The sequence below is a fragment of the Miscanthus floridulus genome, chromosome 17 (assembly GCF_019320115.1).
Source record: "Miscanthus floridulus cultivar M001 chromosome 17, ASM1932011v1, whole genome shotgun sequence".
NCBI lineage: Eukaryota > Viridiplantae > Streptophyta > Magnoliopsida > Poales > Poaceae > Miscanthus > Miscanthus floridulus.
The window spans coordinates 46,889,943-46,904,786 of NC_089596.1; the positions used below are offsets into that span (position 1 = coordinate 46,889,943).

Sequence of the window (14,844 nt, forward strand, 5' to 3'; positions counted from 1 at the left end):
AATATAAGTTAGTTTCTTAAGGAGGGGATGCATGAGGTTGGGAGAGTCGAGAGGTCGAGAGGTAGTATAGCCAGGCCGAGAGTAAAAATAGAATTCCTAGCAGACGCTGAGGTTGGAGGCAGAGGATACCTGGTTTTGCAAACACAGAGCAGAGTGACCACAAGAGGAAGAGGTCAAATACAGAGCAGAGTGACCAGAGGCTGATAAATTAGATGTCCCCCTTTTTTATTTTAATTAGAATAAACAGAGAGCTTTATTAAGCCTGTGTTACAGCCATCCTGATGATAAATTAAATGCTCCAAACACCTATGGATCACTGGTAGTCCAGTAATTGAGGAGTAAATTCCTGGACTGTAATCGGAAATTAGCCTAATCCCTTGAGTGTGTCACTGTTTGAAATTTTCATTTCCTACCACCAGTACACGATTGATTTTCACTTATTATTGCTATTTTTAATTGGCGGTTCATAATGTATAGGCGCCACTAGAAATTAAACTGTGAATCCAGGGTATGAACCGCCAGTGTAAATTTATTTATACCGGCTATTTTTCTTAAGTTTACTACTAGTAAAAATACATGATTTCTACTAGCGGTAGCCTAAGAAAATAGCCAATAAAATGCATTTATACCGTCGGTTTTCCTAACCTAGCGCCACTACAAATAATTTAAAATTAATTATTTGAGCTTTTCAAATGATCTTGGATGGAGAAATGGTTTGAACAAAAGTTGTTGGATTCGAAATGATCTACAACTTTATGGTTGACAGCTTTTTCATTTAAAATCATTTCGGGCATAGAAATTATATTTTATGATTAATGATTTTTAAATTCATATTTTTTTAATTTCTCAAATGATCTCGGATGGGAAAACGATCAAAAGAAAGATTGTAGATCTCGATGATATCTAAAACTTTATAGTTGAAACCTTTTCATTTGAATCTGTTTAGGGCTTTAAACTCCATTTCAAAATTTAGGAGAGTGAATACTAAGGGAATATTTCTGCTATTTAGTCACAAGTGACTTCGGGGTGCAGTGGTAAGGGTTGCAACATGCCAGGCTTGAGGTGCTGAGTTTGTTTCTTGGAGGTGGCATATCCATGCATTTCTCATGAACTCGTGAAAATGCTTAGAATCATATGAGCCTTCATGCACAATTTTTTTTTGCTATTTTTAGCCCGATTTGCAATTTTAGAAAAGCATTTATAGTGGCGGTGTAAATCGATTTACAGTAGTGGTTTTTGTAAGAAAACCACTTGTGTAAATATTTGTAGTGGCACTTCTCTAAAAAACACCTTTGAAGTTCATGATTTTTACTGGCCTTTCACTGGTGGTTGGTCAGTGAAAATAGGTTTAGAACCTCCAGCACTAATGTTCTATGTACTAGTGTAACATGCCCTTTTTGCCTAACGGTGATTGACTGACAAACAAAATGTCTATTCTGTCCTTATCTTCTTGATTATCCCTCCTCGAATCAGACTTGATTGTCTTTTGTCCGTCCGGTGTGCAAGCATGCGAATCATGTGACTGAGGTTGCGCTACACGACTACTACGTCGTGTGTCGTTGAAGCACCGTGGTGATTGTTGGGGGCAGGCGTCCCTCTTCATAACCCCTGCTTGCCCTCCGCCGTGTCTGTATTCCGTTCTATAATTATTCAGTGAGATGGTGTGTTTGCACACTTCGCGATGCACCTTGCTTTTGGGCTCTGGAGTCCCACGGCGTTCGGAAGAGCACAAAAGCGATAGCACTCGGCGTTACGCCAGTAGCGACCATCATAGGCATGGTAGTATTCGCTGTCCCGTGAACTTGTGCCCCATTTCGCTGTGCTGTGTAAGCGCTCATCGTCATATGCAGGTGGTATCCAGGTTTGGTCACGCCTGCAAGCAAAGTCATGGCGACGATGAGGACGCCCTGGGCCAAATTGGGGCAGAAGCGAAGAAGCCGATTCAAGGGTTAAAGGTGCCACCAGCCGTAAAGACCGATGACGGCCCAGTCCAAGTCGAACCTATCCCTTGTTTTGCTTCTGCTTGCTGCCTCCGCCCTTCTCAGTGTTGGCGATGAAGTCGCCCTTCTGCTTGCAGTCCTTCTTCAGTTCTTCTTGGGTGAGGAAGGCCCTGCTTTGTCATCAGGGCACGACTTGTACTTGCTGAGGTCGATGTTGACGGCGTCTTCGCCGCCGGCGTACTCGTGGGCGAGTCAAACATCTTCCTGGTGGTGATGTTATTTTTCCTGCTGACGTTGCGGATGAGATCCTTGTCGTTTACGCCTGTTATGAAGGCGTTGATGATATTGGTCTCAGGGACTTGGTGAAGCTGATTCTTGGGCTGGTTGAAGCAACTGACGTAGTCGCGCAAGTTTTCGTTCGGCTCACGCTTGCAACCCGAGAGTTTCCATGCCGAGCCGGGCTTTGCGTAAGTCCCCTCAAAGTGGTCATGAAATTCACGCTCGAGGTCGCTCCATCAGCTGATGAAGCCTTCCCCCAGGTGGTTTAGCCAGGTCCTAGCTGAGTCCACGAGGAAGAGCGGTAGGTGTTTTATCATGAAGTCTGGATCTGATGCAAACGCAGCTTTCATGGCTAGCCGGTAGTTTACGAGCCAGGTCTCTGGGTTAGTCTGTCCGTCGTACTTCTCGACATGGCTTGGAGGACGAAACTTCTTGGGCGTAGGTGCCGCCTGAATTCTGCTCCCGAAGCGACCGAACCAACCCAATCCGAGGAGTAGTCTGTCCCCGGGGGCGTCCTATCCTGCGTGTACCTCGTGTTTCTCCCGGCCGGTGAGCGGTCATGCTTGTTATCCCGGTAGGAGCTATGCCCGTTGCTGCCACCATGCTCGCGGTTGCGGGCTTTTGCTCTCGCACCTTCGTGCGTCGATGGTGGGCAAACATCTCTGCCACTGCCCACTTGATCGTGGACGGAGTGCTGGTGATACTCTCGTGGCTGGTGTCCGCCACTGCACTTTCTTGGTGGGTTTTGAGCCCTCGGTTGCTGACGTCCGGAGCTTCTGACATCCTTCTTCTAATGATGGCTGTGGTATATCCGCTGCTTCTCGTAGGGCCTCGGCCAAGTTTTGGCCGGCTCTCAATCGAGGGCGGCCTTCTCCAACGCACTCAAAATAGCTGGCCAATGGGGTATTTATAAGCCCCCAAAGAAACTAGCCATTGGGCAAAGGCAGTTGCTGTGTGCATACTCACCGAACTAATCCGGTGGATGTCCCGACCTAGTTGTTAACTAGCTGTTAGACACTTCGGCAATGCATGGTCCGATGTCCATCACTGTACTAATCTTGTGGCTGTTTTTCGCCCCTGGAACCTTACCCGTGGCGAACGCTTTTCCTGTGCTTGTTCACGATGAATACCGGACTAATCCGATGACTGTTACTGGCATGTTGACGCTTGGTCCGGTGCTGGCATCTTCTGAGCCCCGGACTAACCCGGTGATACTATGAAACCCTAGCTTGCATCCCTGTTGACGGCTTTGTTCGGTGGTGCCCTCTGATGGGCACCGGACTAATCAGGCGCTGCTGAAACAGCATCAGTACGATCTTGTTTCTTCACGGTCTTCGCGTCCAGGTCACTTCCACCTTGTATCTTGGACTTCTAGCACAACTTATAGGTCTTCAACATGTCTTCTAGTGTCTTGCTTAAAGTGTTGATCATCTGGATATCACAACTTTGTCTAAGTCCACATCCACCTGCTTGTATTCTTTTGAACTATATCTTGTATACTAGCAAACAATATTAATCCAAATTCTCATGTTATCCATCAGACATTAAAATCAAACTTAGTGGCCCAAAGGGTCGATTTTCCTTACAACCTTTTTTACTATTTGTGACTATTTCAACCACCGGCTAATTATTATCATACTTTCTAGAGGAATCGTCATAAATCAATGATTTATTACTGTGTGTTGTCGTAGGAAACACGTCGTGGAAGGGTATATTTGTTGTAGTGCACTTGCTCCTGAATAGTTGAATAGTATGAAAGCTCTTATAATTGTGCCATTTGTAATAATGACTTGAATCTAATTAACCCTAAATTTATAAGTTGACGCATCATATATAGTTGCTTCGTCATTGTTTGAAATGGGCTTAAAGGATTGAGGTTTAATTTTTACCGACATTATTAACTGCCTAAGTTGTAGTGTCTCAATCTGCTACTTATTAGTGTGTGTCGATTACGCTTGGAGAAAATGTGTCTCAATCTTACATCGTGGCAGACAGAGACAAATAACAAATTACAAAAGTAACAATTTACTTATGGTTGGTTGTGCAAGAGTGTTGCCTGAAATCATCTTAAAATCTAAACATTTGAAATGATCTAAAAAATTCGGGCACTTGAGATATAGAAGAAGTGAAACAATAATTGTTACCGTACAACATATGACTTCTTGCAAATTAAGCAAAATAGTAGAACTCCAGTGGAGAAAAAGTCCACGGGTTCTATATATCTCCTACTGTGCACTATGCAGAGCAAGATGAAACTATAGGTCCAAGACTACAGGTGTTCTCGCCAGCTGGCAGACGGGGCGCGCAACACAAGCACGCCTCCGCAACTACGCAACATGTACATGCACAACAGCACAAGTCCATAGTAACAGTAATTACTCGGCGGCGGCGGTGTCGACGGTTTCGACAGCCACAACCTTGGCGGTCCCGAACCAGGCTAGCCCTGTCGCCGCCGGAACAAGAGCCTTTCTCGCCGTGGCCGGACGGACACGGCCATCACTGTTCTTGTCCTTGACGTCAAGTGCGGCTGGGTCGCAAGTACCAACGACGGCACTCTTAGCAGCAGGAACGGTACCAACAGCGTCGTCTTTCTTGCAGCTGTGATCAAGGGCAGCGCAATGCTCCTTCTCGACTGGTTTAGAACTGCAAGGTACCAGGTCTCTCGGAGGCAAGAAGCACTCCGTGGACAGGCCCATGATGTTGAAGTCGACCTCCTCGATGCTCCACGTTTCCTCCATGCACGTGCACGTCCTCTTGCCGAGCACGTGGGCCTCGGAGCCGCCGTCGTCTTGGTCGTTGGCGCTGCTGCCGAAACGGGACAGCGAAACGACGGTGCGGCCGGCGTGCGCAACGTTGATGCCGTCGACGGCGCGGTAGTCGCCGATTGCCGACTCCATTGAGGTCTCCCAGTATGCGGTCTCGGCCGACGACCCGCCCTGCATGCGTATGCGCAGCAGGTGGCTGTCCTCGAGGCGGACCAGTAGCCCCGTCCTCTGGCTGAAGTATCCCCACACGGCGTGCCTGACGACCTCGACGTCGGCGCTGCTCCGGGAGCGTAGAGCTAAGGGGTCGGCGTCGACGCGGAGCACGAAGCAGTCGTCGCCGTCGATGCTCTTCTCGCCGACCCACGTGGCTGTCGAGAAGAGGTTTGCCGTTGATTTCGGATCAAGACCCTGCGTGCATCACATGCCATCGACGAGTTAATTACGGTGTACTCGTAGTCGTGGGAGAGAGAAAAGGCACATGGACGCACGTTCGAGTTGAACGCGAATCTTCTGTGCGCAGTGCGTATTGAAACTACGGTACATTACTCTACATTTGATAGCGAGGATTATGAATTTATGATTTCGATGCAAGATGCCACGAAAAATGATGCAATTGATAGATACCTGGACGCATCGACGGAGAGGTCTCGGGGATCCCCGTGAAGCGTGGGCCTGCTGCCAGGTCGTCTGGCGCCAGGCGACTTTGCCGTCGCTCCCGGCGCTCATCTTGGTGCCGCCGGCCACTACCATTTCCACGCACCACATCTCCGGCCTCTTCTGCCACACCACGAAGCCACCGGCAATCTCGCCGCCGCCGTGGACCAAGCCCATACCAGCCTTGGCTAATTTCTGCCCCTTGGTTGTCCTCATCAGTACCTTCCCCACCGCGTACATGCTCGTCGCCGCGCTCAGCGCCGGCTCGCCTCCAGACGCCGCGACGTACTGCTCCACGATGTACTTCGCCTTCGACACCTCCTGGAAAAATCAAAATGTTTCTTATTAGCCACCACGATCAGGATCAACATGTTGATATATTCAACGGAACCGATCGTCCAATTTGGTAGCTAATTAACATTACATACAAGGGGCTCCTCCTTGATGTCCTCTCCGGCCATGGCTTTCCTCGCCTCCACGGGCTGCGGAACCAGCGGCGCACCGATCACCCCGAGCATGAGCTGCACATCCGCCTGCGAAGGCGGCGCGCCATATTGTCGGTGGCGTTGATCCATGCGCGACTGCACCCATGCCTTTACCGTGCGTCGCCGGCGCTGGCCGTGGCCAGACGACGGCTCCTGGTGGAGCTCCGGGACAGGCACCTCGAGCACTGTGTCGAGGCCATCCTCCCGGTCGAGGTTGGCGCACATCTTCCGCATGGTGAACTACACTGAATCAACAATCTCCTAGCTAGCCGCACTGCGCACGACTTGTGACTGGTTAATGGAACAATGGAAGAGGGAGCTGTGCTGTCCAGGAGAATGAGCCCTGCTGGCGATCATATATATGGATGGATGGCCAGACCGTGGATGTGGCTCCACGTTCTCACCCCTTTCGTTCGTTTGGCCGGTTTCCACCCAATCACATTATTTTATGGTTTATTAAGATAGCCCATTTTGCCAGGGACCAACAGTATTTGTTTTATAACAAAACAAAACATCAAATGATAATGGCCTAGTGCGTGTGATGGACCCGCAATGATTCGCAAGCATTCTGAACTCCAAATAACATGCCGATGTTTCAATGTTTCTTCGTGGAGGCAACTTGTAGGGTCAAATGGTGGAACGGCGCTGGGACATTCAGCGTGACAGATGGATCGACGTGCTGCAAAACGACAACCCGACAGCGACGAAAAATGTAGCGGCGAATCTGCACTCATGTGCACCGGCAACAACAATTCAATGTACCTTCCCGAAATGATTTTGATTTCATTGTTAGCTAGCCCGACAATGAAATAAAACGGGAGATTGCGAAGGATCGGCGCTGATTTGGGAACCCAACAATGTGTTTGATTCCTTATTGTCTAGGAGTATAAGGATAATCCATATATATATGATCTGATCACAAATTGTTTTGGTCCATGCTCCATGGTGGTCGTCGATATAACCGACCTGCATTACATGCGTTTAAATCTTGGTGGATCATATACATCAGCATATTCTATTTCCATAACAGCAAAGCGCCCATTATTAATCCAGCTCGAACATAACCTGATCAGGTATTAAACAAGGTATTAGTACTCCCTCCCTCTGTCCCTGTATAAATAAATTTCTAGAGTTATTTTAAGTCAAACTTTTTAAACTTTGACTGAGTTTCTTGAAAAAAATGTTAAGACTTATGGTATCAAATTAGTATCATTAGATTTATTATACAATATATTTTCATGAGGTACTCATTTTATGACCTAGATGTAGTTACTCTATTCTATAAAGTTAGTCAAACTTAAAAAGTTTGACTGGGACGGATTCTAGAAATTGATTTATTTGGAGACGTTCGGAGTGCTGATAAGCCATCAATGTTACAATGCTGGTGCACGTCTGTGAGGCTAGGACTGATGATGTTTATTTGTATAAGATAAGAATCTCTGCAATGGATGGCGCAGCAACGATTTTAAATACCGACTCTAAAAATTGATCTTGAGGCTTAATTATATGGCTCATTAGTATGGATAGTTTGGGTGAAAGGTTAGACTATGGTTCGCATGTACTCCCTCACCCTATAATACAATGTACTCCAATAATTTTAAGACAACTTAAAGTGACACTCAAATGATATATGTACCCATCACTACTCGAAACTGGCAATTTGCCGAGTGCCTGCGGCACTTGGCAAAGTCCGAAATACACTCGGTAAAGGCTTTGCCGAGTGCTGCACTCGGCAAAGAGCAGTCGGCAAAGAATCTGTCGGCAAAGGTTTCATTGCCGAGTGCCACATATCGGGCACTCGGTAAAGTTTTTGCCGAGTGTCACGTCAGCACTCGGCAAAAAAAAACCGACGTCAACTCTGACGGCCTCTTTGCCGAGTGCCACCTCAGCGGTACTCGGCAAAGAATTTTTTCTTTTTTTTAAAAAAAAAATTCTTTGCCGAGTGCCATACTCTTGCACTCGGCAAAGAAATTTTTTCTTTTTTTAAAAAAAAAATCTTTGCCGAGTGCCATGGCTCTGGCACTCGACAAAGCTAGGAAAATTAGGTCTTTGCTTCCCAGCTTTACCGAGTGCCATGGTCACGGCACTCGGCAAAGCCCTCTTTGCCGAGTGTGGCACAAGGCAAAGAGAGAAAAAATGCTATTTTTTTGTTTTTTGCTTTCCATCAGCGCAAACAAAGATATCACATATATATCAACACAAAGCACAGAATATATCACATACACATCCATATTCTATCACATACACATCCATAACCCATCACATACACATCCACCATCCATAATACAGCACATACAAATCCATTGTCCATAATCCATCATACATTCGCATCATCCATGACAATATCCATCACAATATATATATGTCTCTAATAGTAGTCCAACATAAGGCTAAGTCTAACATAAGTCCAAGCAACATAAAAAGAAACAAATAAACGGTACCTACTGCCAGCCTCCCCACCCGGAGTGTGAACTGCCACCTTAAGGAGGGTCAGTTGTCCACCCAGCCTGTGGAGAAGGGCCACCTTGAGGAGCCGGGTTCGAACCCGTCGACTGTTGCTGCACAAAGGAGAAGCGACTTCATGAGTATCTACAGGAGGGCCGCACAAGCTAAAGGAATAAACAACCATATATACTCACCGAAGTCCTACAGGAGAAGGAGGAGCCACAACTAGAGCGAGCAGCGACTGGGGCACAACCACACATGGCAAGGTCTGAAGGCTCGCCATGGAGCTGAACATGTCCTGCAGCCTCCGCGTCTTGGCCGCCCTCTGGGCTTGTACAGCCTCCATCTTCAGCCGATGGGCCTTCGCCTGGGCCGCCTGCTGGGCCTCCAACCTCCGCAAGTCGGCCTGCAACATTCCACCCGCAATGTTTAAACAATGCAAAGGCAAGGTAGATGTGTAAAAGCAATAAATGACGAATAAAACAGTACTAACCTAGAGTTCCGCCATCTGCTGCTGTGAGCTCTGCTGCCGAGAGCGTATGGGGAGGGAGGAGCTCGTGCTCCTTGCTCGAATCTCGGCGAGGTTGGGAACAGAGGCGGAGTCGACTGTGCTGTCCGCCATCCAGTACCGGTCGTGCTGCTTCCCTCCTCCCAGCCTCATCAGGAGGTCTGTGTCTAGGGGCTAGGTTGCCAGATCGAAGTCCTCCCCATGGCGCTCGTGGGCCGCCGAGGTGTACTCGCTAAGCTTGCTGTGGACGCTCGTGCTGGTGTACACCTCAGGCCCGTCCGCCGGGTTGTAGGTGACTTCCGAGGCTGTCGCCTTGCCCTTGTGTGCCAGGGCGTACGCCATGAACTCGTTGCATTCCTGGCCTTGGTGCGCCTAGGACTACGAGGAAAACACAAAGATGATTACAAGTAATGAGAATTGAGCGTTAGAATAAATAAATAAAGATGAAAACACAAAGAAGATTACCCATGTCTGGGCGTACGTGTTAAGGCTCCGGTTGCCTTGGTGGTGTGGAGCCCCACCCATCTGCAGGCGGCAGTCCCGACGGATGTTGTGCTTCTCCGCCCACTCCTCCGAGAGCCACCTGTCCACAATGGCCTCCCAGCAGAGGCGGTGCCTGGCGCACCAATCAGAACATTGCTCCATGCCATCAAGTTATTGATATGTCAGAAGATGAAATGAAGCCTACCTATTCTTCATGGAAGGAGTCAGTATTAAAGTTTCATACTTACCAAGAGGTACTGCTCCTTGGTGAGCGTCTTGGTCCTGGCATCGGCCTTCCTCACCACCTGACCAAGGATGTCAGCGCTGTAGTTGATGATGTACTGGAGTCACGTCTCATGGTATAGGTCCGAGAGTCAGAACCTAAAGACCTTGTCCTGCACTCGCACCGCCCGGTCCTCAAACCCTTCGTCGCACCTGAAGAAGTCCTGCATACAGACATCATGTATCCTTTCATTATTTCAAGAACGACCAATGAATGCGTAGTATTGACCAATTTAGTGCGATGAAGACTCACCCAGAACTCAGCCTTGATCCGCGCCGCAACGGTGCCAAACTCACTGTCCTTGGCGGCGTAGAAGTGGTCCCACATCCAGGGCGGCGAAGTCACCGAGGCGTAGGTGACCATGCCAGGGTAGTGCTGCTGAATCAGAAGGCCCAGGGTGCCATTGATGTGCTGGCCTGTTCCGGACACAACTTCCCAGTTGCTGCAAAGAGTCATTAAGAAGAATTGTTAGTCTTCAGTTCGATTTTCAACATGTCATATGAAATAGTAGTGAAATAATACTTGTCGCCGCTCGGTCGAATCACCGGGCGCCGGTGAAGTGGGATCGGCCACGCCAGGAGCTGCGAGGGCCTATGCAAGTAGACTCCCAACGAGGTAGAGCCAGAGGCAGTGCTAGTGGAACCCCCTGCTGTCACTATCGCCACCTCCCCATGGTCCGACGAGTTAGAGGAAGTGCCACCCCTCCTATGTGCAGGCCCACCGCCTGGTCATCCTCGTCCACCGACGGGGTAGCAGCCGGCTGCACCCTCGTCCTCCTCGTCGGCGGCTACGGCAAGGGGTCCTCCTCAGCATGGGGTGGTGAGCGCTCCCTCATGTAGAGGGAGTTGACCCCCCGACGGGCCTGCCTTCCGCCCGGCATTTTGTCGAGTGCCTGCAATTTCAAAGAGTAAACCAATTAGCACAGTTAAATTACAAGTACTTATAAAGAGATGTAAAATAAACGAAACATAATTGCAATAATAATAATAATAATAATAATATAGTATTACATGAATTAGAAATATTCTTCATGATTGGCAGCGGCTGGATCATAGGTGTCGTCATCACTATCAATATTGTCGAGTAAATCGGGCTCATCTCCATCATTGTCATCATTGTCATCGCCTAACTGTAATCGCTCAAGCATTTGTAAGTCCTTAGCATTTTGCACCTCTTCTCCGTCGTCCTCATCTCCATCATCCTGATCAATGTCATTGTCTACTTCCATGCCCATCAGCGAAAACATGTCTATGTCAAACCTCCCTTCTAGCCCCTCTGGTTGATAGAACTCCCATGTGTTTGGGTCAATGTTGTAATCCTCATCGTTTGGGACAGGCAGTTTACCGTGCGGCGATACTAACTGCACAAGGTACCAACCGATAAGATTGGGGTCTTTTTGGCATGCCCATGGGAGATAATAAACTTGTGTGGCCTGTTGATCCACAATATAGACATCCTCTCCTTGATAGACAGAATCCTATCGAATTTCGACTTGTCCAATCTCAGGGGCTATTCTCGTGACATTAGGATCGAACCAATGGCATTTGAATACGACTTGATTAGGAGCTTTGCGACACTCAAAATTGAGCTCGTATATTTCTTCTACTATGCTGTAGTACTCGTGCTCATCGGTGCTGGGCGTACAAACTCCGGTATTCGTGGTTTTCCGATTGGGCCGACTCCGCTCGTAGTTTCTTGTGTGAAAGCGATAGCCATTCACATCATAAACGGTGAATGAGTTCACCTTGTAGGCGAAGCCTTTGGTGAGCCCTTTCAACTCAGCATCCATTTCTGCATCCTTGCGGGCCTGCAAGGTGAGGCCGGAAAGATCGTTACATTACTCGCTCGTAGAAGCAAAGTGGGATGTCAAAGATTGAACGAGGTAAATTGGACGGTGCCTTCGTATCGAACCAGGATATGAAATCGGGCACACCATCTTTGAGAAGACTATCTTCTTCTTGAGGGGAAGGATCCCTATTCCCTCTCCAGTATTTATTCAGAAATTTCCTGAAAAAACAAGAGATAAGTGGGTTCAATAGATGGAGGATAGTGACAAGGGCGTATGTAACAAGCTCATTGAGAACTTACTGCCCATAAGGCTTGACTTCATCAAGGTTCAACAACACATACAGCATGATAGTGCACCACTCATCATGCCGCAAGGTCTTGGTGCCCGATGCGCTTGCCTTTCTGAGTTGCCCTTTGAAAAGGCTGAGGTTCGATGAACTCTCATCCGCGTTGTAACGAGGGGGACGATTGTGCACGCTGGGAAGGCCATCCTTATAGTATGCCGTTGTGAAGTTTGACACCTCCTCCAGAATGAATGCCTTTGCCACAGAAGCCTCAATTTTGGCTTTATTTCTACACTTTTTCTGAAGAATCTTTAGAAATCTCTCAATTGTATAGCACCAATGGGCCTGCATGGGCCCCCCATTCGTGCCTCATATGGTAGGTGCAAAATCAGATGCTGCATCTCCAGGAAGAAGCCGGGTGGGAAGATCTTCTCCAACTTGCAGAGCAACACAGGTGCTACTTTCTCCAAGTCATCAATCATGTCCCGAGATAACTCCTTGGCACAAAGCTGGCGGAAGAAATAGCTCAACTCTGCCAGCACGCGCCACACATGCTTAGGGACGTATCCCCGGGTCATCGCAGGAAGGAGCCGCTCAATCCATATGTGGTAGTTATGACTCTTCATCCCTAAGACTCGCATAGTGGATAAGTTCACTCCCCTACTCAAATTCGCCGCATGCCCATCAGGGAACATTAACGTCTGGATCCACTGCAGTACTTCCTTCCTTTGGTCCTTTTTCAAGACGAAATCGACCGGAGTCCTTCTCCATTTCTTGCCGGGCGCGGGAGGCTTCATCACTTGCTTTGGCCTATCGCACATCATTGCTAGGTCTAGTCTAGCCTTAATGTTGTCCTTTGACTTATCAGGAATGTCCATGAGTGTTGCAAAACGTGCCTCGGCGATATTCTTTTCTGTGTGCATTACGTCAATGTTGTGTGGAACAAGAAGGTCATTGAAATAGGGGAGCCTAGTCAAGCCCGATTTATGAGTCCACTGGTGTTCCTCACCATATCCAATAAAACCACCTTTCTCTTTATCATCTTTGAGAGCCTCTATCTCAGCATGGACCTCGACACCGGTCATCATTTGAGGTGCAGGGTCGGTGACTTGAACCCCTTTCCTGAAGTTCTTGATGTCTCATCTGAATGGATGGTCAAGAGGGAGGAATTGACGATGTTGGTCAAACGAAGAAAACTTGCCACCCCTCTTCAGCCAAGTGAACCTCATAGCTATCTTGCATATTGGGCATGGGAACTTCCCGTGAACACACCATGCGTAGAATATGCCATATGCCAGGAAGTCATGCAGGGAGTAGTGGTACCACACATGCATTGTGAAGTTCTTCTTTGTAGCTCGGTCGTATGTCAGTACCCCCTTTTCCCAAGCAAGGATCAATTCATCAATGAGAGGCTCCATGAACAAACCCATCTTGTTCCCTAGGTGTCCAGGAATTATCAGAGACAAGAATACGTTCTTGGGTTGAAACATGACGCTGGGGGAGATTGAGGGGGACAATGAACATGGGCCAACAAATGTACGGGGCCGCCAACAATCCATAGGGGTTGAACCCATTTGTTGCCAGCGCTACACGTACATTCCGAGCCTCCTCAGCTTTACCATGATGTATGCCATCGAAATGGGTCCATGCATCGCCATCCGATGGGTGTACCATCTTGTCAGCATTGTATCTTTTGCCATGTTTGTGCCATGTCATCTGTTTCGCGGACTCCTCTGTCATGTACAGCCGTTGGATCCTCGGTATGACAAGAAGGTACCATAGGACCTTCCTGGGGATACCAAACTGTTCCTTCTTGCCATCACTAGTGTCAACCTCCAGATACCTAGAGGATTTGCACTTTGGACAGCGCGTTGCTTTCTCGTGATCTTTCCTAAATAGGACGCAACCATTTGGACAAGCATGGATGTGCTAATACGGCATCTTAAGGGCATGAAGAAGTTTCTATGACTCGTACAAGTTCTTCGGCAGAATGTGACCCTCCGGAAGCAGGGATCCAACAACTGCCAACATACCATCAAAGTTGTCTCAACTCATGCTACACTACGACTTGAACGCCATTAGGCGTCCAATGGCATCCAGTTGTGAAACCATTGTCTTTTCGTGAAGGGGCTTCTGTGCCGAAGACAGCATATCGTAGTTTCGAGCTTGTTGTCACGTACGATGCTCGCAAACCAGGACATGTGGAGATCACATGTGGAGATGTTCTGGTTTGTGAGCATCGTAGATGTCCTAGTTTGTGAGCATCGTTCGTGACAACGTGCTCGAAACTTTTTTAAATTTTTCCACGGGATACGCATACGATATGGCGACAACTCGACAAGTTTCATGATTTTTGGAATTCGTTCGCATTTTATACAATTAAAAAACCACTCCCACGCAAGTTGGCGGCGTTGCCCCGTGAGCACGTTGATCGAAATTTCGAGATAGTTCCAGGATTTAGCCTAAATTTACACTAAGAAACAAGGATAACATTTTTTGAACGAATGTAATCCATTATTCGATGCACCTGCAGTTTAAACTTACATTTTCTGGAAAAATTCAACAAAACAAAATAAACTATAGAAATATGCCAAAAGGCAATGAAAATGTCCCAAATTTAAACATGTTGTTTGTGGTAGTGTACTAAAGCTTCAAAAAATTGGTGGCAAAAAACAAAAAAAAAATATTTTGCCGAGTGCCAAGTTTTGGCACTCGGCAAAATAAATTCTTTGCCGAGTGCCAAACGGGGGGCACTCGGCAAAGAAGACGCCGCTGGATGCCGTTAAGCCCTACCAATCTTTGCTGAGTGTCTGCCTTTGCCGAGTGCCAGCCACTCGGCAAAGACAGCCTTTGCCGAGTGCAGGTCTTTGCCGAGTGCCAGGCACTCGGCAAAGGCATCTTTGCCGAGTGTCATATTTTACCGAGTGTGG

The 14,844-nt window shown here is 47.9% G+C and overlaps 1 protein-coding gene across 1 annotated transcript; it reads right to left on the reverse strand.

Moving 5' to 3' along the window:
• Positions 1–4,332: 4,332 nt before the first annotated feature.
• On the reverse strand, positions 4,333–6,357 carry LOC136518891 (uncharacterized). The gene is made up of 3 exons (XM_066512586.1): positions 6,067–6,357; positions 5,609–5,959; positions 4,333–5,392 (listed from the first exon to the last, which is right to left on the reverse strand). The coding sequence occupies exons 1-3, from the start codon at positions 6,355–6,357 to the stop codon at positions 4,595–4,597; spliced, it is 1,440 nt and encodes a 479-aa protein (XP_066368683.1). The 3' UTR covers positions 4,333–4,594.
• Positions 6,358–14,844: the final 8,487 nt, after the last annotated feature.